Source organism: Babylonia areolata, chromosome 21, assembly GCF_041734735.1.
Source record: "Babylonia areolata isolate BAREFJ2019XMU chromosome 21, ASM4173473v1, whole genome shotgun sequence".
Taxonomy (NCBI): domain Eukaryota; kingdom Metazoa; phylum Mollusca; class Gastropoda; order Neogastropoda; family Buccinidae; genus Babylonia; species Babylonia areolata.
Genome location: NC_134896.1, coordinates 6493139 through 6520973, shown reverse-complemented (window position 1 = coordinate 6520973; position 27835 = coordinate 6493139). Strand labels below are relative to the sequence as shown.

Genomic DNA, 27835 nt, shown 5'->3' with positions numbered 1-27835 from the left:
GGGGGATGAACGTGCATGTTCATGCGTGCCAGCCTGTGTGTGTGTGTGTCTGCATGCCGTGTACAGTTGTATATGCGTAGGCTAAAGGTGAAAAATTCAGTTTCTTAACACTTGAAACAATAACAGGGATCTACAACTCCCAGCATCATTATTACCACACAGAATCATACCACACTCAGCAAAATACATGTTAAGTAGTGTAGTGCAGTGTCTGACAGAAAGCACAAACATACTGATTTAGTATGTTTATTTTGATGAAAAAGAAGAAGAAAAACTCTCTTCTGATAACAAATGCACATAGTAATGAAAAGCACCCTGATTAATATAATACCAATTATGATCATAGTCAATATGATTATATACTAATGATATAAATATAATCAATATAAAACTTTTGAATATAAATCAAATCATCAACACCCATCATTATTTTCACAATACTTACACTACAGTTCTTATGGCAAATGCAAACGTTATACATGATATTCAAATTTGTTTCAATGGAGAATACACATGCACGCACACACAAGCATACTTTTGCAAACGTGAAAGCCAGAATACATTTGCGTTCTCTTGACTGTCTGGTAATGTCACTCTGGGGAAAATGCTTTTCAGGTAGAATACACAACGATGACCAATATTATGAATCATTTCTCAGTTGCCTTTGGTAAGTCCTGACATACGAGATGGTAAGTTTTGCCAACACAAATGCTTGATCTTAAAATATGAATCCACAACCTCCCTGTCCCTGCTAAATCCATGTTTTTGGCAAAGTTTGCTGAACACAGAGAAGTAAGTGGTAAGGAGAATGTCCATAAAATACAGTAGCAGCTGCAGATGTGTGTGTGTATATCTGCGTTGCATGTGAAATACATAGGTCACTAGTCAGTAACAGGAAAGAAATATTCATCTGCAAGTGTCTTCACACATGAAAAGGACACACAAAATTTGATATCTACTCCAAAGAAGCACGCACACTCACATGTATGCACAGCACATGTGCAAGCGCGCGCGCACACACACACACACACACACAAAGCTCACATACCTGCACAGTATTACATATGTACATATTTACAGTCTACATAAAAAGCAAAAGCTGTCAGCTCCACTGGCTACTGGAATGGCAGGAAAGACACAACACTTGTGTCAGTACATAAGGAACACAATTCCACTCATTCCACCCAAGAAACTCAGCTGCTAATAATACACAATCTTCCTCACACTAAACAATGAAAGCGCAATGTGAACATTCCAGTTTACACTCTGTATCCATTCAAAAATACAGAGACAGGGATAAGACAAACAATAAGTAGAATAAATACCAGTGCTTTGTGTGGCCTAGTGGTCACTCATCCACCAAGGAAGCGAGAGAATCTGAGGGCACGGGATCGAATCTCAGACTCACCAGAATTTTCTCCACCTTCTCCAGACCTTAAGTGGTGGTCCGGATGCTAGCCATTTGGATGGGATGATAAACCAAGGTCCTATGTGCAGCAGTGTGCTGTAGTAAGATCTATTCAGGCAGTGAAACAAACACGCTTGCACACAGAAAAAAAAAGAGAGTGGCGCTGTACTGTGGGGATGCACTCTCTCCAGGTAAAGAATTCTTCACAGAGAAATCTGCTGTGACAAAAAGTAGTGGAATACAACACAATACAATAATGATACAAAAATATCAAATGTTTAATAACTGAACACACGAAATCACACACAAGTCACACAATGCAGAGCCGAGATTTCAACATATCTGATTCTTCTCATGGACTGTAACAGTACATGTAGTAAATGACAAAAACAATCACTAATGAATATCTGAAACCTGACATACAAAATTTTTTTTTTCTGTTGATAAACTATATCATACTGATCCTGCAATGCCAACAATACACTTAACAACTAATTCATTATATTCCAATCCATCTTCTCCTTTAATATGAAAAAACGATATCACAATCTTGCAGAACTACAACGCAAAAAATATCTGAATGCACAGTATCTGCAATCATATATGAAAAGTAAACTCTTCAAAATATCCCATTCTTATAAGAACTTTTTTTTTCAAATGTATCTACCACCTGAAGCTGTTTGGGTTTTTTTTAAGGATTTCTGCAGAAAAAAAAAAGAACAAAAAGTCCACAAATTTCCCTGGAATATATTACCGTAACATAGACAAATACAATCTCCAAAAATGCGGACATGTATTCACTGACTCCACCCCCCACCCCACTCCCCACCCCTACCCCCGCCCCACCCCCTCCCCCGCATCCCACCCCCACCCACCCCACCCACACATACACAAGTTATTCATCCACTTGAAAACACATCCTTAAAAAAAAAGTCAGTTTATGTATCTCCATAACAATACAACATACAAAGTATATATATGTTTCCCGTATTTCAGTTGAATTTCACCAATCCAGGTCAGATTTCTGATCAGTGTCCCCATCACGCACCCTGGTGACTGTCGACATCTGGCTGAAGGATGGATTTTTTGCACCTGAATGTTATTCACAAATAAATCCAGCAAATTCAAAAACTTCAGAACAATGCTGCCCATCTGACTCTCAGAGTGTCCCATGTACTGCTCACATTTCTCCTCACCTCCGCACTCTACACTGGCTCCCCACTGAAGTGAGAATTAATTACAAAGTTGCATGTCCCTGCTATTCTGCTTTCCACTCCACAGGACCTACCTATCTTTACTGACCTTACCAGTGTTTACACTCCCGCAAGAAATCTCCGCTCTTCCTCTGACTGCTACCTTCTCAAACTTCCTTGTGTCAATACAAGAACCTATGGTGAACGTTCTTTCCTCTTTGCTGCTCCTCACATCTAGAACAACCTTCCTCATCATATCCATGCATCTGATTCTGATCTCTGCCTTTCACTCTTCAGTAAAAACTCCTATTTATAAACCTGTTTATAGGAACTCTCAGTTTCCCTCTTCTCCAGCACCATCCTATGCCTGTCAGCTCACTTTGGATGCATGTGAGGGGGTGGCGGGGAGTGTGTGTGTGGGGGCGGTGGGCGGGTGTGTGTGTGTGGGGGGGGGGGGGGTTGAGAAAGAGTGGTCCTGAATGATTCATATAATTTGTAGCTTTTTCTTTCATGTAAAGCACCCTGATCTCTTTGAGAGGAAGGGTTTTTTTTAAATTCATATTATAATTATCATTGTCATAAATAAAAAGGAAGGCAATGAGCGATGAGTTGGGGAAAATGGGACAGACAGAGGGTGGAATTCAAGATGAATATTTGAAATACACAGAAGTACAACAATTGAACCACCAAAATCTTCATGACGATCTGCCATGTTGGATCATTTCTGTGATACACAAGCCACCCAATTCTGAATCCCCATGGCAATCTGCTATGTTTGATTATTTCTGTTATATACATGTCACCCAGTTCTGATTATTAGCTCCATCACCACATTCCAAGACTCGAACACAAACCCAGAAACACTGACAGCAAACAGACCACTAAAACAGCATGCACACCAGTCAGCAGTGAGTCTCACAGCACTGTGCATTATCTTTTGAGAATTTGTTGTTGTTTTTTCATGAACACCACAGCAAACACATTCTCATTCAACACTTCAGTACCTTCCATGATAACGCAGACTAAGTGATTGCATGTCCGTTATGGCAGCTAATTAAGTTATCTGGGTTTAAACCAAACAACAAAAAGCAAAAACACCACACACACACACACACACACACACACACACACACATATATATACAGAACACACACACATAACACAACACACACACACAAAATACACACGCACAGATACACACACACACACACACACACACACACACACAAACACACACACACACACACACACACACACACACACACACACACACACTGCTTGGTCAGATGACTTTTCCTTCTGAAATGTCTAAAAATAATAATAATAATAATGATAAAAATAAAAACAACCACACACACAACAGATTTGCTGCATCCCGCTCATTAACTCCCCTGACCAACCCACTCTTGTGCTACTCATTACAAACACAGACAAGAACTTTCAAAAGCTACTGAAACAGACTCTGTGCCCAGTGTACACTCAACTGGATATCACGGATGTCACGTAAGTTTGGGGGAAACCAGCACAGTAGCTCTGCTTATAGATTTTTAAAGTGCTATAAACAAGCAGTAATTTCGATCATAGCTTTTACAGCGAGACAAGCAAACACAGTAACTTTGTTCAAAGCCTTTACAGTGAGATACAGCGTGTTAACTTTGCTCAGAGCTTTTACAGTGGGACAAACCAACACACTAACTGTGCTGAAGCTTTCACAATATGGTAAATAAGCATAGTAACTTTGCTCAGAGCATTTACAGTGAAATAATCAAACACATTACGTTTGCACAGAGCTTTTACAGTGAGATAAACAAGCACACTAACTTTGCTCAGAGCATTCACATTGAGAAAACAAGAACAGTAACACTGATCATAGCTTTTACAGTGAGATAAACACACATAGTAACTTTGCTCAGAGCTTTAACAGTGAGATAAATACAGTAACTTTGCTCAGAGCTTTTACAGTGAGATAAACAAGCACACTAACTTTGCTCTGAGCATTCACATTGAGAAAACAAGAACAATAACATTGATCATAGCTTTTACAGTGAGATAAACACACATAGTAACTTTGCTCAGAGCTTTTACAGTGAGATAAATACAGTAACTTTGCTCAAAGCTCTTACAGTAATATAAACAAGCATGTTAACTTTGCTCAGAGCTTTTACAGTAATATAAACAAGCACGTTAACTTTGCCCAGAGCTTTTACAGTAATATAGACAACCACAGTAACTTTGCCCAGAGCTTTTACAGTAATATAGACAACCACAGTAACTTTGCTCAGAGCTTTTACAGTTAGATAAATAAGCACAATAACCTTGCTCAGAGCTTCTACTGTGAGACAAAAAAAAGAGCACAGTATATCTGCCAAGAGCTATTACAGTCAGATAAACAAGCACAGTAACTTTGCTCACAATGTTTACAGCGAGATGAGCAACCACAGTTAGTTTGAAAAAAAAAAAAAAAAACTTTCACAGCATAGTAAACAAGCATAAAAACTCCATTCGCACTAAAGCACACTTCAACAGCTGTCAGATCAGGAATTACTAATTATATCAACTCTGATCCTGATATATATATAATCAAGTACATCAGCTCTGATCCTAAACATGTCCAGGGAACACAAATAACTTTTAGCCAATGATGCCTCGTGCCTTTTCTAGAGCCGAAAGCATTCACTGGCTTGAACTTGTTTTCCCTCACCTTGCTTTGGGTTGACGCGACTGTCCTGACATTATGCTGATTATTTTGATCATGCTCTTGACCACTAATCAATAGAAATGAATAAATAAATTAATTAATCAAAAAGGTTGAAAGGTCTGAGTTCATGCACAATAATCGACGATATTTCATTTTTTAATGATTTTTTTTTAACAGTCTGATATCTATGTAAGAATAAAACTGCATCATACTGTGTTGTGTTGCATGGTTCCTTTCTTTCTTTCTTTCTTTTTCATCTCAGCAGATAAGTCTGTGATGAACGGGTGTGAGATCTGGGTTGTTCTTCCCTCTGTTCTTTTCTTCTTCTCCTTCCATGACTTTTCACCTGGGGATTTTAAATAAAACTAAGCTGAGCATTAGCATTACACCAAAGTTCACAAAATCATATGTATCTCCAGGCACACAAAACCAAAAATTGCCGACAAGTTTCTCACGTGTCCAAAGCAAAAAAGAAAATGAATATAGCACAGTAAGAGGGTCCAGTTATCAAGTCCAGAGAGTGCCTAGTTATCCAGTCCAGAAAGAGACAATGAATATTCAGGGCTTTCTTGAAAAAAACGAAACTGGGGACCAGCACGGCAGAAAATAAGGAGAAGGCAACAACAACAAAAATCATGATAACTATCGCCCAGTCGACCACAAAAGGATTATCATTATCATCATTATTACTATATCATCACTACCATTGCTGGACTGCCCAACAAGCCAAAGGTCCAACCGCGTAACACAAAACTGTCCCATATATAAAAAGAAGATTCATCAAGATAAATCTACAAAACACAGTTCATGAAACACATGAAAGGCTATTTCAGGACTGGGCAGAGAGAAAAGGGAAAAGCCAGAAACAAAAAGAGCACTGGCACAGAAGAAAAGCTGCAGAGCAGGTTTTCCAGAGGGAGGTGATACTTTTTTTTCCTACTGACAGATGCCCAAGCTTTTCCACAGTGGGTCGAAAGCTTTCCCACTGATCCAGCCTACTGAAGGTTGAAATGGCAAACACACACACACACACACACACACACACACACACAGAGAGAGAGAGAGAGAGAGAGGATCCATGATCATATGGCACCCTGTTCATCGTGATCAACAAATTATACCGGCAAGACATTTGGGGGTCCTGTTTAAATCCATTATTTCCATTCAAAACACTTGCAGAGCACCAAGTGAAAAAGAAAAAAGAAGACAGCACAAGCTCAAACACTTCCATAGTTAAGGTCTTGATATGCATACCTGCAACAATACCCTTCCTGTTCTTTAGATTGCACAGGTGTGTGTACCAGTAGCTCCCAGCTAGTACTACACTGGTTCCTTAAAAATCAAAATTCAATGTTTGCTGGTGCAGACACAAAGAAAAGCATTCAGCATCACAGTTTCTGCACAAGTGATTGTTCTACAGAACATCTGTGCCTTAAAATGACTCAATGCCACTAACTGCCAATCACAATCAGCGCAAACAATAACTCAGTGCCACTAACTACCGTTCACAATCAGCCCAAACAATAACTCTGTGCCACTAACTACCGTTCACAATCAGCCCAAACAATAACTCCGTGCCACTAACTACCGTTCACAATCAGTGCAAACAATAACTCTGTGCCACTAACTACCAATCACAATCAGCGCAAACAATAACTCTGTGCCACTAACTACCGTTCACAATCAGCCCAAACAATAACTCTGTGCCACTAACTACCAATCACAATCAGCGCAAACAATAACTCTGTGCCACTAACTACCGTTCACAATCAGCACAAACAATAACTCAGTGCCACTAGCTACCGTTCACAATCAGCACAAACAATAACTCAGTGCCACTAACTACCGTTCACAATCAGCCCAAACAATAACTCCATGCCACTAGCTACCGTTCACAATCAGCACAAACAATAACTCAGTGCCACTAACTACCGTTCACAATCAGCACAAACAATAACTCTGTGCCACTAACTACCGTTCACAATCAGCACAAACAATAACTCTGTGCCACTAGCTACCGTTCACAATCAGCACAAACAATAACTCAGTGCCACTAACTGCCGTTCACAATCAGCCCAAACAATAACTCAGTGCCACTAGCTACCGTTCACAATCAGCACAAACAATAACTCTGTGCCACTAACTACCGTTCACAATCAGCACAAACAATAACTCCATGCCACTAACTACCGTTCACAATCAGCACAAACAATAACTCAGTGCCACTAACTACCGTTCACAATCAGCCCAAACAATAACTCTGTGCCACTAACTACCGTTCACAATCAGCACAAACAATAACTCAGTGCCACTAACTGCCAATCACAATCAGCCCAAACAATAACTCAGTGCCACTAACTACCGTTCACAATCAGCCCAAACAATAACTCAGTGCCACTAACTACCGTTCACAATCAGCACAAACAATAACTCTGTGCCACTAACTACAGTTCACAATCAGCACAAACAATAACTCAGTGCCACTAACTACAGTTCACAATCAGCACAAACAATAACTCAGTGCCACTAACTACCGTTCACAATCAGCCCAAACAACAACTCAGTGCCACTAGCTACCACAGCACAGACAACTCCCACTAAGGAACAGAAACTGAGGAAGCCATTCAAACCACTTCCAAACCACCTTGACAAAACGGCTGGACAGCAGAGACAAGGACTGGGCAGCAAAAGCATTGACTGCGCACTGCTACGAAACAAAGAACTCTGAGGATGTTGTTTAGTTCAAATTACTTCTTAATGTCTCAGCTCTGCCAAGATGGTTTTGGTCTAATCGCTTCTTAACCCTTTCAGCTCTGCCAGGATTGTTTAGATCAAATCGTTCCTTAACCCTTACAGCTCAGTCAGGATTACTGCCTGTGTAACCTCCCCTGCCTGAGGGTTTCAGGTAAGCAGCAGTTGGGGTGTTTTTTTAGATGATCTGAAAACTCAAAACTGACAGTCTTTGAAGATCACTGATACGTCAGTATTGAGTCACCTGTCAATCAGCACAATGACAGTTCTAAATTTCTAAATAACACTGTCAGGATCAAAATCACAGTATACTGCTCAGAACAGTTTCTTTCAGACTTGCTGAGTGGCAAAACATAACTTTCCAGATATGACCATTAAAAAAAAAACATTTAAAAAAACTTCTTTCTTTTAATAAAAAAAAATTTTTAAGCTCAAACTGAACTCAGACTTCATCAGTTAAGTTGCCAAGCAGTTCATTGACAGTTGCTGGCTGAGTGGTAAAACGTAACTTTCCAGACATGTTCATAGAAAGAAGAAAAAAAAACAGCCAGCCTAAAAACACTCAAACTTTATCAGTCAAGTTACCCAGAAGCTCATCAGGAGTTGTGTCCCTTCCCCAGTTTGTGGGAAGTTGTACTGACTGAAAACCTTCTTTAACCCTTTGAGCCCTGAGTTCCTGAACAATTTTAACCCTTCTGCTTGAGCTCCTGAGCCAAAATTTGCAAATAATTGGTATTTAATGTGTCACAGCAGATATAAAAAGAGTGCCCTGACCACCGCTTTACCGGTGGTAGAGAAAAATGACATAATGCCTAGCCACCTGTTGAGCGGTGTGTAAACACTTGTGTCGTGTTTTGCTATTGGTTGACTTATATTGAAATTGATCTTTTTTATCCAAAGCACATACACAAAACACAGTGAAAAGGCGCGGCCATGTTGGTACTACGTTTGCTAACGTCAGAATATTATGGTTATTCTGATTGGCTCTTCAATATAAGTCAACCAATATCAAAACACGACACAAGTGTTTACGCACCGCTCAACCGGTGACAAGGCATTACGTCATTTTTCTCTACCACCGGTAAAGCGGTGGTCAGGGCTCAAAGGGGTAAGTCCCATTCCATCACCTTGTTCACATCTTTTTTTGTGCATGTTTGCGTGTGTTTGAAACGGCCTTGCCAGCAAGTACATGTCTTGTTGTTCTACTGTTGTCCAAAAGGGCAGACAATGCAAAGGCTGTATGACAGAACAGAATTTGATTATAGCAGAGAATGTCTTGCCCAAGTTAAATCCCTACTCTCTCTGCCAAGAGGGTTTTATCTTGTGACAATCGGTGCTGGGATGGTGCCCGGAGGCCAACTTCACTCTTAGCAATAAGAGTCAGTGCAACCTTGCCTTGCAGTTTTGCTGTTGGCCTAACAGTAAGCTTATGTCAGTCTCTGATGTACGTTGAGCACTGAGCTTAATAAATAATAATAATAATAAAGTGTGTAAATACATGTCTTTTGTTGCTTTTGGCCCTGCCGACCACACAGGGCCATATCAGGGCTGAGAATGTAAATGTTACTACAAATAGTGAAAAAAAATGTCAACAATTTATTTCCTTTCTTTTTTCCTTTTTTTTTCTCACCTTATTCTGACAAAATCATAAAAACTGGAATCATATGTAGCATATGTTTCAGCTGGCAAACAGCCAACCACCCAGGATATGTGGGGAACGGACAGAACAAGGGAACGACTGAGATAAAAGCCACTAAAGAAAAGGATCAAATCAGCTGGAAAAGGAACAGCTGTGATAAAATCCACTGAAAAACATGATTAAAATCAGTTGGAAAGATCAAAAGAAACGCATACATTCCCTGATATGAATCTATCAATTCAAAGTCTGACCAACAAAGAAACATTTCAAGGAAACAGCATTATTCACATCAATTAATTTCAGCTTCGTATCTGTAAAGGATCCAAAATACATAAAGCAAGATTCCAGTAAACGGTAAAGAAATCCTCAATATCAAAATCATTTGTAACTCCTGGAAGGGAAAAAAAAACCTAATAAAAACCCACACAATAGCAATCTGAGAAACTGGAAATGATTCACAAGCTTAAAAAAAGCCAAAATAAGATGTCATGGAATAAATATTGATGAGGGATTAAAAAAATTAAAAATTTAAAAAAAAAAGTGTGGTTTCATACACAATGATATGTGCAAATTTTGTGGAACAGAATGCGGCACAGACACAAGTATTACTTAAGTGTCATGACTGCCAGTGTTCATTTTTTCACAGAACCGAACCACTTCATGCAAATTCATAGGGTAACTTCATATTATACACAACCAAATGGGACTATCAAAGTAACTTCAACTAAAAGAAGAAAAAAACAACAACAAAAAACAATAAATTAGACAATGTGTTTGATCATTAGCCTTTTCAGACCAAAAAAAAAAATCATTTTCTAAAAGACATACAGAGCAAATTCCCCTTCAAGCTACTCTATTCTATGTTATAGCCCCCTGAAACTATGTTATTGTGCTGTTCTTGTTGTTCTTATTGTTTTCTGTTTTCTTTTTTTACTGACAAAGAGCTGAATTTGATATTTTTCTTGTCTTCATGTTTCTTGTTATGTGTTGTTGTTGTTTTTTCTTTTCATGCATCAGGGATTGGTGGAAAAAAAAAACCAACATGTTAATTGCTTATCTCATTTCCTTGGCTAGATGACATTTTCTTTCCTCTTGTTTTATTTCTTCTTCTGCGTTCGTGGGCTTCAACTCCCACGTTCACTCGTATATACGCGAGTGGGCTTTTTTACGTGTATGACCGTTTTTACCCAGCCATGTAGGCAGCCATACTCCGCTTTCAGGGGTGTGCATGCTGGGTATGTTCTTGTTTCCATAACCCACCAAACGCTGACATGGATTACAGGATCTTTAACATGCGTATTTGATCTTCTGCTTGCATATACACACGAAGGGGGTTCAGGCACTGGCAGGTCTGCACATATGTTGACCTGGGAGATCGTAAAAATCTCCACCCTTTACCCACCGTGATTCGAACCCGGGACCCTCAGATTGACAGGCCAACGCTTTAACCATTCGGCTATGGCACCCGTCATTTCATTTCATTTCTTTCTCTTTTTTTCTTTTTTTTTTTTGCATTTCATTCCGTTTTGTTTCATTTCGTTATTATACCTTCCTATCACAATACCCTCCTATCACAGCCTCACACTTTTCTCTTCTTTACTATTTTTCTTCTTTTTTTCTTTTTCTTTTTTTATAATCAAAATACCTGTGTTTATCAATGTCATGTACTGAATGTCACAAAAGCAAATATGAGTTTTTCACTACAGTGCACTACCAAGTCTGTCAGAAGTAGATTTTTACACTTTTTTTTTTTTTTTTTTAACCCTCCAACTTCATTTTCTATGAAGATATTTATATCTGATTGGAGACGCCATGCGCGAATCAATTACACGCTGGCTGGATCTCTGATCCGGAGTTCACCAGTTATCAGGGATTTTTTACCCTCCTACTCCATCTTCTGTGAAAATACTGATATCTAATTACACTGGACTGGATACGCCATGGCCGAATCAATCAGACATTGGATTTCTGATCCAGAGTTCACCAGTGATCAGGGCTTTTTTTACCCTCCTACTCCATCTTCTGTGAAAATATTGATATCTAATTTACACTGGACTGGATACGCCATGGCCGAATCAATCAGACATTGGATTTCTGATCCAGAGTTCACCAGTGATCAGGGATTTGAAGCCCAGGTCCGGGCTGGTGTTGTGTCCTTGGGGAAGGCCCTTCACTCCGATTTTCCTCACTCCACCCAGGGTGTGAATGGTTATCTCCCTGACTACAGCCTGGGAAGGTCAAAGTGGTGAAGGAGAAGACTGGGCCTCCGCCTTCCAACGCTGGGCCCCGGACACAGCGATGTGAATTCACCGCCCTGCTGCCTGCTGCAGGCTATGGGACCTATAACTTGAGTACTTGATCTTAAAATATCTATTTGGATTTTTGAAGTTATCAAAAGATGATGTTCATGCCTACTTATATTGTATTCCTGTGTAAGGGTTTATCAGCAGCAAATATTTATATCTTACCCTCCTGTCTTATAATCCTCTGTGGGTTTTTTTTTATGTTGATGTTTGATTGGTTGTTGTTGTTGTTGTTTTTAGGTTTTTTTCTGTTGTTGCTGCTTTTTTTTTTTGCTTTTTTTTATATAGTTATATATCTATAACTATAGTGAACTGCTAAATCTAAGTGAAGTTGATATGTATTTACATTTCTAAATTTGTCCAAGGCAAATATTCATTTCCCACTATACTGCATTGCTAAATTTATCACAGGCAAAATAGTCATTTTTTACACTCTCAGTAAAACCCCATCACTCTTCTGCTTTTTTGAGCTAGTTGTTTTTAACTATACTGCACTGCCAGACATACCAGAAGCAGTGGGGTTTTTTGGGTTGTTGTTGTTGTTTTTTATAGTATATTGCACTTGTAACTGTTAAGCATTATGTAGGCATACAGGTTAATCAACCTCAACATTCTTTTTGTGTACATTTTTTGCACCTGTGATTTAACTGGCTGTGTGTGTGTGGGGGGGGGGGGGGAGTGTGTGTGTGTGTGTCTGTGTGTGTGAGTATGTGTGTGTGGGGGGGGGGGATTGTGTGTGTGTGTGTGTGAGTCGTCTTTGCCCTGTCATTGTATGCCAGATCACACTCCACTCCTTGTACTTTACTCCACAGAAATAACCTGTCTGTGATCTGCCGTCTAAGCAAAAGCAGAATTTTTTTTACAAATTTTTAAAGGAAGACATTTCCTGACTGACAAAGACAAGGAGAGAAAGAACATAACCTCATGCCCAGATTGTTCGTTGACCACAATGAAACTTCCATGACAACACTGCACATGAGACTGATCTTCTTTCTCTTCTGATCTGAGGCAGCTCTTTGTGATTTCATAGTGCATCGATACCCACCAACCATCACACTGCCTGCACCTGACCTGGCTCCACAACCCTTCCCTGGATCTTCATCCACAACAAACTTCATTCGCAACAAAGTCGAAGCCACGCACAGCAATACGAACCTCAAAATCTGACAAAAGCCCTGCTGCCAAACTTCAAATGAATTCGTCGTTTCCTGGTGAACTTGCAGAGGAGAAAGATGAGAGCCAGGGAGACAGCGGTGAGCAGTAAGACCAGAGCTTTTGTGGGTGGCAGGTCTTTGCGACCCGCTATGGGTCCCATCATCGGCATCACAGAGTCCTGGGACTGGCTGGCGTCTGCCCCATCGCTCCTCGGCGGCTGGGGAGCCTGGGCCTTGTGTTTCTTCACCGCCCCCTTGTCCCTGCCCTCGTAGTAGGTGTACACCGCATCCTCCTTCGTCTGGCTTTTCGTCTGGGCGGCCTTGTCCCCACCTCCTTCCGCACGCTTGATGTAGTCAGGCCCTGCCTCTTCTTCATCCTCCTCCTCCTCCTCCACCCCCTCTTTTCCATTGGCGTAGGCCTCTTTCCGGTATCCTATCAGGTCATTGTCGTCCTCCTTGTCAGGACCACCCTCCAGATCTGCGGCAGGGTCTTTGTCGGCACCGAGATGGACGGCTTCGTTGTCATTTCTCTCCACTTCTCCAGCGTCAGGGTACCTCTCCTCTTCCTCCTTGTCCTCCTCCCTCTCCTCTTCCTCCCTCCCGTCTTTGCCCTCGTCTTCCTCCTTCAGATCCTCCTTGTCTTCTCTCTCTTCTATGTCCCCTTCCCCTGGTTCTTCTTCAAGGCCTACGTTGTCCATCAGGTTCTTCTTCTTGGCCAGCTTCTGCCCAAGGACCTCAAGCACCTTGCGGAAAGCAGCCCCGTCGCCCAGAAGACCCTGGTGAGTGTCAGCATAGAACTGGTGGGGGGTCATCAGGCTGAGGGGGCCAGGATCCACCAGGTATCGCAGGTACATGGCCAATGCCCCACACGCCACGCCCGTCTTGTGCGACAGACACCCACCTGCCACCAAGGTGCATGCTGGGTTTTAATCACAAATTTATATTCAAAGAAAAAAAAGAAAAGAAAACCCTTTAGAGCCTCAAATATCAGAACTTTAAAACTGTTGTGTTAGGAAGCTACTTATTCTGATGTGCCATCTTATGCACCCTTGGATGAATAGTCATCTGCTACACAGATGAGAACCCATATTTCAGATCAAAAGACCTTTCTGGGATTGGGTTTATTTTATCATTTTTCTATTCATAATTTTACTTTTGAATTTATACTAGGAAAACATTTTGACTCCTGTGCTTTATTAATCACCGACAGAATTTATTAGGGTTTTTCCAGAAAACAGCCAAAATTAAATACTTTTACTAACCTGGTTCTTTTTTTTTCCGGTTCTGTTTTACTGACAGGCTAAAATTAACAACCTTCAATTGGCCAGTCCAAGATGCTAAGCACCAAACCTGGTTATAAAAATTTATTTATCTATTCATCCATTCACTTTTTATCTTAATTGTTAATTTTATCTTATACAGTCAAACCAACAATCTGATGAACATATTTACAGAAGTTTAAAACAAAAACTGCACGTGTACCTGGCATATCTTTCTCCACAAGAAGTCTCCTCTGTGACCCTTGACCCGTTTCATAGGCAGCCAGCACTCTCTGTCGAGGCCGACCTCCGAACTGGGAGTCCGGTGCCAGGGGCAAAGGCTGCTGCTGCCGCTGATCCATCACTCTGACCCCCACCGCCTGGTTACCATTGGCGCCAGGGAACTGAGCCGCCACTTGCCGGTCCCTCAAGGCTTCGGGGCGCCCAGGGACACGCCCCCCAACACCACCACCCCGACCTCTGGAGGGTACTGCTTGACCTGGAAACTCCTTCGGGGAAAGATCTTCAGGTAAGTGTGGGAAGTTTTTCATTTTGTACATGGCTTTACCCTTACCTTCAGGTAAGTGTGGAAAGTTTTTCGTTTTGTACACAGCCTTACCCTTACCTTCAGGTAAGCGTGGAAAGTTTTTTGTTTTGTACACGGCTTTACCCTTATCTTCAGGTAAGCGTGGAAAGTTATTCATATCGTACCCGGCTTTAACCTTGATACGTCTGTCGGGGAAGTTGCCTCGGTGTCCGCCGGGCACAGGTTCTGGAAGCCTTCCACGAACCCCTGCTGGGATGTCCATCTTTTCTTCCTGAAACCCTGCAGGAGGGAAATGACCATGGAGTTTGCCGGCACCATTCTCACCAACACGCTGAGGCCTGTTCCTGTACACAGCATCCCCACGTCTCTGTGGACCCAGCTGACCTGCTGGTCCTCTCTGCTGGCCTCCCAGCTGCTGCAGGAGGACACTGCCAGGATTCCTCACAGCCGGTCTCCCATCACCCAACTCCTGCTGCCGCTGCTGTTGAGGGGCGGCCTGGTTCCAGACTGCCACATTTCTAGAACCCTGAGGGTGCTGTAACTGCCCCTGAAGATTCCCCACCCGATCCCTCCTCCCCCCATCCATGCTCTCGGCGTCAGACTCCTGAAGCACGTTGAAGGACTGCAGGTTCTTCAGCTGCTGCTCCACCTCCGCCTTCTTCAGGTCCAGCTGACCCAGGTCCGACAGCTTGCTCATTCGGTTGATGGACTGCAACGTCTTGAGGTCCTTCTCCAGAGGGAAGTTCTGCAGGAGGTTGTCAGAGGCTGCCTCATCTTCAGCATTCTCCCCAAAGCATCCGGTGGGGAGCTGCCAGCTGAGGATCTGGTCCAGGTAGTCCTTCTTCAGGAACTCATAGAACCCCAGAGACGGGCACACAAACTCTGCACAGCCACAACAACAGGGGATATTCAGTGGGTGTCATGCTTTGGATTTTTTTTCCTTTCTTGCTGTGCACACACGCAAGGTTTCACAGTTTACATAAATCTGTTACCAACTGTAAAATTTACATGACAATTTGTTCTAGGCTCTAAATTTTACAAGACAATCTATCAAGGTTTTTAAATCTATCAAGGATCCAAAATTTACATGACAGTCTATCAATGTTCTAAAGTGTACATGACATTCTGTTACAAATTTACAAAACAATCAATAAGAGGCTCAAAAGTTTACATGACAATCCCATTACAGGATCTAAAGTTTAACTCAATGGAGAGGTGCTGGTGCTTCAGCGCCAGCGCTCCGCCCGCTCAGAATGACGTGCTGTAGTGTAGGATTCGGCAGATCGCGGAATTTTTTTCATACATTCAGCAGTGTTCAATTAACTCACTCTAACTAACTCAGTCCTCTCTTCTCCTCTACACAGACCCCTCGGATGTCCAGTGGGTGTCTGAATGACCCAACCTTTAGCTTCCATCGTAAGAATTGTGGTATTCTTTGTCAACATTCACCTCTTCAGTATAAGAGCCTTCCTCTTGCAATATTTTGATGATGGTAATTGGGGGGAAACGCTGTTAACGTCGTCTCTTTCGCCGTTCGTATGGAGAGAGTTAAAGGGAAACTAATCAGGCTGTCTTGAGGGATCAGTCTAGGAAAAACTAAGTTATTTCCCCTTGACCGTTAACTGTGTGAAAGGCTTTTTTTCAATACTTTTCTAGACTGGGTTAAAGGTCGATCTTTTCATAACCAATATGGTGGCCGAGACGAAAGTACTCCCTGTGTGAGGCTGTCGAAATTGTGACAGAAGAAGGATCAGACATTGAACGTGACCTCCTTGACACTGGTGACGACTTCTCTGATGATTTTTCTGATGATGATGACATTCAGTTAATACCAGATGATGATTTTGAAAGTGACGGCGAAACTTTACTGACTGACCCCTATGACGCTGAGACAGAAATCGACAGTGACACTAGTGACAGCCATACTGCAAGACAAGATGACTCGATGACTGTAGATACTGACGATGAGGAACAAGAGTACTTGTATGAGTGGGTAAAAGACCTGACAAACTTCCCACTGGCTGCACCTTTCACTGGGACCCCAGGCCTCGCACTGACTTTCCAGACACGCCCACTCCTGTTGAGGTGAGTGTGTTTACAATTTGATACTTTGCTAATTCATTTCTTGTGTAAATAATGTTGATTTTTACAATTTTTAATGAATAATTTGTATATATTAATGTAAAATTATCATTTTCTGTCCATGCACTTATTAAATTGAGTGGGTGTGTGTCTGTGCAATGGGTGTGTCAGTGTATTACGCATGGGTGTGTCTGTGCGTGTGTGTTATCTATACTGTCACTCCTGAATTATTATGCATGTGTATATGCTGTGTAATATTACTGATGTTTATTTTGCATTTGTTTTTTCTTTTCTTTTTTGCCCTTTTTTTGCAATACATGCAAAAGCTTTTCTTCTTTTTTTCTTATGACAGCACTGTCTGTTACAGGAATTCAAAACACTTTACACGCATGAGGAGGAGATCTGCCAGACACAGGAGCAGACATGGGGAGACTGAGGCCAGGCAGTCACTGACCTGCTAACCATTCCACACACCAATGAGCAGCAGACCAGGAACGCACAGAGAGGGTGCACGGTGTGTTACGCCAAACACAAAGCACAAGGAGTGTCACATCAAGAGGTGAAAAACGCACACACCAAAAAAATGCCACCACAATCATGTGCAAACAGTGTAAAGTGCCCCTCTGTGCAGTTCCATGCTTTGAGGTGTTCCACACAGTCAAGGACTACAGCAAATAATATCTTAGCTGCAGCAGAAATGTGTAAATAGGGGGTTTGGGGGGGTGTTTTTTTCAAGTGATGGATTTGTATCGTTTTTCTTTTTCTCTCTTTCCAGTGTTGTGATCTTCAATTTTTTTTTTTTTTAACAGTTTGTTGTGCAACATTTGACTTCAAACTGATTCATAAGAATCAGGGAACCTTACTATGTGAGAAAATCGTCTTATGATGCCTTGTGGATTTGCTGATGGATATGACATGCCTGGTGAGTACAGTATATCTATTTTTCTTTTCTTTTTTTCTTTTTTTCAGTATTTAGTGACATAATTTAAAATATTTTTTAAAATATTTAGCAGCATTTAATGAGAAAACTGTTTTAAAATGTTCAAAGAAGAGATGGTAAACTTTCTACTGATATATAATTGTATGTCTTTGTCTCTGTGTGAAAGTGTGTTGAATTTTTCAAATATGCCCATATTTGCCCGTCACAGTAAAACTACATGCACTATTTAACTATGTCTCCACAGAGTTAAACAGCAATATGTAAATTTCTAATGTTTACATGGTAAATAATCAGTCACAGTTTCTAAAGTTTTCATGACAATATGTCATAGGTTCTAAACCTTAGATGACCATCTATTACTGGTTTTAAAGCTTACACAACAAATTGTGTTTTGGGATTTAAAGCTTACACAGCAATCTGTGTTTCAGGTTTTAAAGTTTACACAGCAATCTGTGTTTCAGGTTTTAAAGCTTACATGCTAATCTGTTTGAGGTTTTAAAGTTTACTTAACAATCTTTGGCTCTGTATTTCACCACACATCCTTCTGTCGCTCTTCTGTCCATCTGTCAGTGTGTGTGTGTGTGTCTGTGTGTGTGTGTGTGTGTGTGTGTGTGTGTGTGTGTGTGTGCGTGCGCACGCATGTGTGCGCATGTGTGTGCATGCATATGTGTGTTCTTCATAATGAATGCCCATCAGCACAAAGATACGTTTCTTTGAATTTCTTCTTCCTTCATGTATGTGTGTACTCTTTATGGTGGATATGGATTAGCACAGACAGACTGGAAGACTAGGCCGTGCCAAAACACTCAATCCTTCAATAGAAAATGTTTTGAGTTCAGTGTAATCCTTGAACAGAAACATTCTGAGTTTGGAGTTCTTGTTTTGAGTGCCTGTGACAGTGAGAACATGTCTTTGTCAAGCCCTAACACACACCTCATGTCTTTGTCAAGCTCCGAAACAGATCTAAAATCCTTGTAAAGCTCTAAAACAGACCTCACGTCTTTGTCAAGCTCTAAAACAAAGTTCATGTGTTTGTCAAGCCCAACAACAGGTTCTCACGTTGTTCCATGAAGAGATCCTGGAAGTTGCCGGTGACAGTGCCGGACAGGAAGATGTGGACGGTGGTCAGCATCTCATAGAAGTTGTTGGTGCAGAACTCCTGCTGCATGTGCTCCGTGGAGTTGAACCCCAGCCCCTGCATCAGCACGTCCATCTGCTCCCCGCAGCCTGACTGCACGTTACAACACAGGTCAGGCCACCATTACTGACTGACTGACTGACTTCCTTCCTTCCTTCCTTATTGACTGATTGGCTCACTTGCTTACTTATTTACTTACTTACTGACCTACTTATTCTAAGTAACAAACACACACAGACAGGGCAGTACAGTCACCTGAAACCAGCAAGACCATCAGCAACAAAGTAACATTAAACCAGCAGGACCACTCATAACCACGTTAAACCAGCAGGACCATTCATAACAACGTTAAACCAGCAAGACCATCCATAACAAAGTAACATTAAACCAGCAGGACCATCCATAACAACGTTAAACCAGCAGGACCATCCATAACAAAGTAACATTAAACCAACAGGACCATCAATAACAAAGTAATGTTAAACCAGCAAGACCATTCATAACAACGTTAAACCAGCAGGACCATCCATAACAAAGTAACGTTAAACCAGCAAGACCATCCATAACAAAGTAACATTAAACCAGCAGGACCATCCATAACAACGTTAAACCAGCAGGACCATCCATAACAAAGTAACATTAAACCAACAGGACCATCAATAACAAAGTAATGTTAAACCAGCAAGACCATTCATAACAACATTAAACCAGCAGGACCATCCATAACAACGTTAAACCAGCAGGACCATCAATAAGAAAGTAAAGTTAAACCAGCAAAACCAGCAATAACAAAGTAACATTAAACCAGCAAAACCATCAAATGGTGGTGGTGTGTCCATCGAGATCGATGATGACCATCGTTGTCATCCAGCTGGGGGATGGGGGGAGGGTGGTGGTGGGGTGGGGGGGAGGATGCTCATGAATCTATCTGTGAATGCGCAGATGGCTGAATAGTCCAATCTGCGCACGAAATGTTCGCTGACAGTTGGGGCAGACAAAGACAGGCATATCATTGTCAGGGAGCTTGTTTGCCCGTGACTTTCTGGCCTGCCTCTTCTGAACAGCTGCAGCAGTCCTGTTGGCCTCACACAACTTGGCGCCTTTGTGCACAGCAGCACGCCATTTGTCACGGTCCACTGCAGATTCCTCCCAGGAGTCAGGGTTGATATCAAACGCTTTAAGAGAGACTTTCAGAGTATCTCTGAAGCGCTTCTTCTGACCTCCGTGTGATCTCTTCCCTTGTTGCAGCTCGCCATAGAAGAGCCTTTTGGGCAGCCGATGGTCTGGCATACGCGCCACGTGTCCAGCCCAGCGAAGCTGGGACTGCATCAGGATGGTGAAGATGCTGGGAAGGGTGGCTTTTGCGAGCACCTCTGTGTCTGGGGTCTTGTCTTGCCACTTGATGTTCAGTAGCTTCCTGAGGCATGTTGTGTGGAAGTGGTTCAGCTTCTTGGCATGTCGTTGGTACACTGTCCAAGTTTCGCAGGCGTACAGTAGTGTGGGGAGAACTACTGCTCTGTAGACCTTTAGCTTGGTCTCAAGACTAATGCCTCTTCTGTTCCAGACATTTGCACTGAGTCTGCCAAAAGTTGCGCTTGCTCTTGCAATCCTGACGTTCACTTCATCGTCGATGGTCGCATTTCGTGACAGTGTGCTGCCAAGGTATGTGAACCGCTCCATCGCACTGAGTCTCTGACCGTTGACTGTGATGTTGGGCTCAACATAGGGTTTCCCTGGGGCTGGCTGATGGAGAACTTCAGTTTTCCTCGTGCTGATGGTAAGGCCGAAGTTCCTGCTGGCAGTGGCAAACTTGTCGACGCTGAGTTGCATGTCAGCTTCAGATCCAGCGTTGAGGGCACAATCATCAGCAAACAAAAAGTCTCTGATGATGTCTGTCATGACCTTCGTTTTTGCTTGAAGCCTTCTGAGGTTAAACAACTTGCCATCTGTTCGGTACTTTAGGCCGATTCCAACATCGCCATCTCTGAAGGCATCAGTAAGCATTGCAGAGAACATGAGGCTGAACAGCGTTGGAGCCAGGACGCAGCCTTGCTTGACACCATTTGTGACAGCAAAAGGAGCAGATGTTTCGCCATTGTCCTGGACTCAAGCCTGCATGCCTTCATGGAATTGGCTGACCAAGGAAATAAATTTCCGAGGGCATCCGTACTTGGCCATGATCTTCCACAGTCCCTCTCTACTCACGGTGTCGAAGGCCTTAGTGAGGTCGACATAGGTGGAGAACAGATCAGTATTTTGCTCCTGACATTTCTCTTGCAGCTGCCTTGCAGCAAACACCATGTCGGTGGTTCTGCGCTCTTTCCGGAATCCACATTGGCTCTCAGGCAAATGACCTTGGTCAAGGTGTGCTGTGAGGCGGTTTAGTAGGATCCTGGCAAGTATCTTGCCTGCGATGGAGAGCAAGGAAATGCCCCGATGGTTATCACAGGCTTGTAACAAAGTAACATTAAACCAGCAAAACCATCAATAAGAAAGCAACATCAAACCAGAAAAACCATCAATAACAAAGTAACAGCAAACCAGAAAAACCATCAAATACCAAAGTAACATTAACCTTTTCACTTCCGGAAATATTTGTGATTTTACAATTTTGACAGAGGACAACTTTTTTGCTGCCATGGGTTCTTCTTCAGTGCGCCAACTGCATGCTGTTCACGGGACCCCGGTTGATCGTCTCATCTGAATGACTAGATACTCAGTTTGATTTTCCAGTCGACTGCCTGGGAGGAAAGGGGCGAGGCCAGGAATCGAACCCAGAACCTACACAGACAATGTACTGGCAGATGAGCGTCTTAACCATTCTGCCACTTTCCTTCCTGTTCTGGCCTTCCACAACAAACTCTCTCACACACACACACACACACACACACACACACACACACACACACACACACAGGGTGGCATGGTCAGGTACCTGTTCTGCCAGAACGGTCCACAGCAGCTGGTGGGTGATGCCATAGTCGGTCAGCCCTCGTGCCGTCATCACCCGGCCGCAGTGCTCACTCAGGCTGCAGCCCCCTTCACTGCCATGCCCCCCTGCCCTCCGCAAGGGGGACCTCTTCGGCTGTGTGATCTCCATCATGCATATGTCGCTTTGGTGCTCGTCCAGCCTCACTGCAAAACAAGGCATTAACCCCTTGACTGCTGTGTGTGTGTGTGTGTGTGTGTGTGTGTGTGTGTGTGTTGTGTGTGTGTGTTGTGTGGTGTGGTGTGGTGTGGTGTGGTGTGGTGTGTGTGTGTATATGTGTGTGTGTGGTGTGGTGTGGTGTGGTGTGGTGTGGTGTGGTGTGTGTGTGTGTGTGTGTGTGTTGTGTGTGTGTGTGTGTGTGTGTTGTGTGTGTGTGTCTGTGTGTCTGAGTCTGTGTGTCTGTGTGAATGTGTCTGTGTGTGTCTCTGTGTGTGCCTGTGTGCATGCATGTGAATGTGCCTGTGAGTGTGTATGTGAATATGTGTGTGTGAATGTATTTGTGTGTGTGCATATGTGCATTTTCACATTGGTGCCTGCCTATGACTGCATGTACACGTGCACGTGCACGTGTGTGTGTGTGTGTGTGTGTGTGAGTGTGTGTCTGTGTGTCTGTGTGCATGTGCATGTGTCTCTGTGTGTGTCTGTGTGTGTCTGTGTGCATGCATGTGAATGTGCCTGTGAATGTGTATGTCAATACATGTGTGTGCCTGCAAGTGTATGAATGTGTTTGTGTGTGTGCATATGTGCATTTTCACATTCGTGCCTGCCTATGACTGCATGTGCATGTATGTGTGTGTGTGTGTGTGTGTGTGTGTGTGTGTGTGTGTGTGTGCGCGCGCACATTTATCTCATGCACTGCACAAACAAAAAAACTCATCAACAACTTCTACCACAATCAAAAGAGACACCACCACACAACAAAGCATCGCTGGCAATTACAGCAAGCTGTTGCACTTGCTGGAAGTTCCTGTTTACTCTCAGGTGTCAAAATGTGCAGGTGGATCAATAAACCCTGCAATATATCCGGCTTCCTTTTTCTAAATTATTAAAAAGCGGATTAGCGATGTATGCTTGAGTATCTCCAGCCTTAACCTGCTATACATTTTGTTTTTGCATTTGTATTTCTTTTTATCACAACAGATTTCTCTGTGTGAAACTCGGGCTGGTCTCCCCAGGGAGAGCGCGTCGCTACACAACAGCACCACCCTTTTTTTGTATTTTTTCCTGGGTACAGTTTTATTTGTTTTTCCTATCGAAGTGGATTTTTCTACAGAATTTTACCAGGAACAACCCTTTTGTTGCCGTGGGTTCTTTTACGCACGCTAAGTGCATGCTGCACACAGGATCTCGGTTTATCGTCTCATCCGAATGACTAGTGTCCAGACCACCACTCAAGGTCTAGTGAAGGGGGAGAAAATATCGGCGGATGAGCCGTGATTTTAATCAGCGCGCTCAGATTCTCTCGCTTCATAGGCGGACGCGTTACCTCTAGGCCTTCACTCCACTGATACCAGGATCAAACCCAGGACCCCCAGACTGACGAAAGTAAAAGTCTAACACTCTTAAGAACCACTGGGCCATGACACACTGTGCATTCTGATGATCTTCTCTCAATGCTTACTCAAGACTCCTGTTGGTTTTTTTCCTTGTGTTTCTTTAAAGCATTCAAACTGAGAGTAATTGCTACTTTATAAGATGTGTAATTAGCTTGTCCACTTTCCCTCTTGCTTTCTTACAAATGCTGTTTCACTGAATTGTACAATATTCATAACAGACTGTTCTACAGAGAGCTAAGTGCAGGGGAGCACTCCCACAAGGGTCAAAAGCAGCTCTTCAATGACTCCTTAAACACCTCTCTCAAGCACTGTGGATTTGACCCAAACACATAGGAAGTTCTAGCCTCTGATCACTCAACATGGCACAGCCAGGTCTGGTCTGGTGTTACTGCCTATGAGGAGCACAGGATCAGCAACACCAGCAAGCAACACCAGCAAAGCAAGAAGAAGTGACTTAATCCACCTTCACATGGACAGCACCAGCTACACCCCTGTCCACATTGCCACAGACACTTCAGAGCCCAGACTGGACTTACAAGTCATCTATGGACCTACCCAGTGTGATGCTTGTGAGGAGAAACAACAACGCTATGTTCTCGCCAACTCCTTCACACTTGGGTCTGAGGCCTAAAAATATGTCTATTGTATTTGTATTTGTATTTGTATTTCTTTTATTCACAACAGATTTCTCTGTGTAAAATTCGGGCTGCTCTCCCCAAGGAGAGCGCGTTACTACACTACAGCGCCACCCATTTTTTTGCATTTTTTCCTGCATGCAGTTTTATTTGTTTTTCCTATCGAAGTGGATTTTTCTACAGAATTTTGCCAGGAACAACCCTTTTGTTGCCGTGGATTCTTTTACGTGCACTAAGTGCATGCTGCACACGGGACCTCAGTTTATCGTCTCATTCAAATGACTAGCGTCCAGACCACCACTAAGGTCTAGTGGCGGCTGAGCCATGATTCAAACCAGTGCGCTCAGATTCTCTCACTTCCTAGGCCATCACTCCACTGATTTATTTAGACATCAGGCTATACTGTATACAGCACATATTCTTGAAGCTCTATGGGAACCAACCATTCTGATTCCGACTCACCGTTCTTGCTGGCCAGGTAGACGGGAGCGTTCCATCGGTGTGCGGGAACCACCTTCCTGGGTCGCTTGAAGACAGTCCAGGGCTGCGTGATGATGACACCCAGCTCCTTGAAGTATTTCTCATCGTCGGCCTGCACGACCGACACGGCTTGCTCCCCAACCCAGCGTGTGTCCTGAAGCAGTGTGTGAAGCCGCTGTACAACATCGTGGCTCAGCTGTGGGTACCTTCCCTCATCGTGCTCCTGAAGGATCTTCTGGAGCTGACCTGTGATGGCACACAAAACTGTGTTATTCATGCACTGAAGAGTCTGGGCTGGGTTACAGTTGTTTTATAAGACTCAAGACTGATTTACTGTCTGTACTCAGGTATGCAAATTCACTGTCAGATATGTGCATTCATTTTGGCAAAATGTAAACAAGATAAAGCTGGGTAAGTCACAAGTAATTTAAGAAAGTATGTACATTTACACACACACACACACACACACACACACACACACACACACATTATTCTCCTCCTCCCATCTCTAACCTACAAACTAATCCATTCCCCCCTGCCTCCCACTCTCAGAAACCTATTCAGAGATCAGTACTGACTAAGTTTGCATAGCGCTAAGAGTTTTCTAAGTCAACGCTGAATCCATCTAGACTTTTGAAAATTATTCCAACGTAGCACTGCTTACTACTGCTGACATTGCTTATCAAAACCTACTCCTCAATTTTAAGAAGGAACAAGGAAGAAAAAAATTAAATCACGTTGATGTCAGTAGTTTCTGTTGTAAGACACACATTAAGAAGTCATAAGATACTCAAGGGAGATAACTATTTCCTCCACTACCTTGGTGCCAGAATACAGCCTCCATCACCAACTTAACGTTTTCCTGTCCTTCTTGTTTCTGAGAGTGAGAGAAGGAACATAACTTGTTCTTAGCCTGGGAATTGATATTTATAAATAACTAAGAAGTGTGACTGTGAAGAAAAACCTTGTCAGGAAATGTGATTCTTGCTTTACTTTAATTAGTATATAAATAAAGTATACAAACAAACAAACAAAAAATTTTCTAAGCACTACAACACCAGGGATTTCTTATGTATGATTGTTGACTGTGTGACTCAGAACTAGTGCAGTGTCAGCCATGCTGTGTGTGTGTGTGTCTGTGTGCGTGTGTGTGTGTGTTTGCTGCTTACACTCACTGCACACACACACACACACACACACACACACATAACACACTTTATTTGGCAGAATCAGTAATCCATCAGACTTTTGATCCAGTGTTTACCAGTGATCAGAGTCCAAGGCCCTAACTGTTTCCAAATGGTGTTGTGTCCTTGGGAAATGCGCTTTCCTCCAATTTTCCTCACCCAGTTGTCAACAGGTATACCCGACTTAAGTGAGGATCCCAGGTTCGAATCCCAGCACCTGGTGGGTTAAGGGTGGAGATTTTTCCAAACTTCCAGGTCAACAGATGAGCAAACCTGCTTGTGCCTGAAACCCCTTCATGTGTATACACATGCAGAAGACCAAATACATAGGTGTTAAAGATCCCATAATCAATGTTGGCGTTTAGTGGATTTAGGACACAAGAACATACCCTGCATGCACCCCTCTCCCTCCCACCCCTCTGAAAACAAAGTATGGCTGCTAAAATCAAATATGGTAAAAATGATCAAACACATACAGATTCACTCATGCATAAGACTGAACATGGGAACGAAAAAGAAGAGGAAGAAGATGACTTAGGTTGGGGGAGGTTTAAGTGGTGGAGGGAAAGGACTAGGCTCCACCTTCTTCTGCCAAGCCCTAGTAGTAGTAGTAGTAGGGACGGTGTCTGGTTACACCTAGCCCGTGAGGTCTAATATTTGTCCCCTCCTGGTTTTGGTATTGATTGTTTTTGCGTAGGTCGGTCGTACCTAATGGGGTTTCTACTCATCATAGCCATAAAATAGTTCTTCTAGCTGGGGCAGTTTGTCAATCAGGTTCTTGAACTCATTCACAGATTTTGCAAATTTAACTGATTGATGTAGTGCATTCCAGGGGTTAACGACTCTAAAAGAAAATGAGAATTTGCGCTTATTAGTTCTGGCATACATTACAAACAATTTTCCTGCAGAGTTTCTAGTGACATTTACAGGTGCATAGGAAAACAAAGAGTGCAAATCAACATCATCATAACCGTGGAAAAATTCAAACATCTGTATAAGATCACCTTGTAGTTGTCTACCCTTCAGTGAATGAAGGTTCAAAAATATCATATGAATTCACTGCCCCGGCCCATGGCCATAAAAGTTGTGGAACCTTTCACCTTTTTTCAAACTATCATCTTCAGTTAAACCAATCCAGCCACTGCTGAATTCTCTACAAGGTTAGTTGCCCTGTAATCATCATTACATGCCTAGGAGGTGAGTGGTAATAACTGTTTCTTATATATACATATATATATATACACACATATATATATATATATGTGTGTGTGTGTGTGTGTGTGTGTTGTTGTTGTTGTTGTTGTTGTTGTTGTTTTCCATCTTTCTTTCCTCCTTTTGTTTATTTGTTGTTATGGTCGTCTGCCCGTCACTCTTTGCTGTTCATATCACCACCCCGCAGTAACTAATAACTAGCTTTTACAGGAAAAAAAACCCAACAACAACAGCTTACGCATACATGTGCATGCGCACGTGCACACCCACACGCACACAGACAACCGTCAATTCACCCATGAGCAAACTACGAAACAGCATGTGATGATGGCACTCAAAACAACGAACCTTCCATAACTCGGAGTCCAAATAATCCATCCAAATTCAGGTCATTGTAGTTCGCTTTGTAGAATCCGACCAGTTTCTCGATCGCGTCCACCACGGAGAGCAGAACTGCTTGCGACGTTTGAGCATCGCCGTGAGACGAAATGAAGAACAGAGGCAACAACACAACCCCCACCAGGAAAGCCACCATATTGACCTGTCCTTCGCTTCCCGAGTTACGTCCCTCCAGTGATGCAGTTTCGCGGATTCGGCGCACCTGAGCAAAATCCGTCAAAAAATAGTGGGGCGCACGCACCGAAGCGGACAGCTGTTGTTGCTC

The 27835-nt window shown here is 42.7% G+C and overlaps 1 protein-coding gene across 2 annotated transcripts; it reads right to left on the bottom strand.

Moving 5' to 3' along the window:
• Window positions 1-3837: 3837 nt before the first annotated feature.
• Window positions 3838-27835, bottom strand: LOC143296714 (uncharacterized). 2 transcript variants are annotated; one of them, XM_076608769.1, is made up of 7 exons: window positions 27520-27835; window positions 24755-25018; window positions 22048-22247; window positions 19034-19205; window positions 14629-15834; window positions 13148-14047; window positions 3838-5645 (listed from the first exon to the last, which is right to left on the bottom strand). In XM_076608769.1, the coding sequence occupies exons 1-6, from the start codon at window positions 27704-27706 to the stop codon at window positions 13149-13151; spliced, it is 2928 nt and encodes a 975-aa protein (XP_076464884.1). In that variant the 5' UTR covers window positions 27707-27835; the 3' UTR covers window positions 3838-5645; window position 13148. The 2 variants fall into 2 exon arrangements, with proteins under 2 accessions (XP_076464884.1, XP_076464882.1); XM_076608767.1 differs by lacking the exon at window positions 3838-5645 and having other exon boundaries at window positions 11166-14047.

Coding starts and splice junctions, on each gene's coding strand:
- LOC143296714 (XM_076608769.1), bottom strand. CDS start 27,706: ATGGTGGCTTTCCTGGTGGGGGTTGTGTTGTTGCCTCTGTTCTTCATT. Junction 19,206..22,047: donor GGACCGTTCTGGCAGAACAG/GTACCTGACCAT, acceptor TGTAACGTGCAG/TCAGGCTGCGGGGAGCAGAT. Junction 14,048..14,628: donor TGTGGAGAAAGATATGCCAG/GTACACGTGCAG, acceptor CCTTGGTGGCAG/GTGGGTGTCTGTCGCACAAG.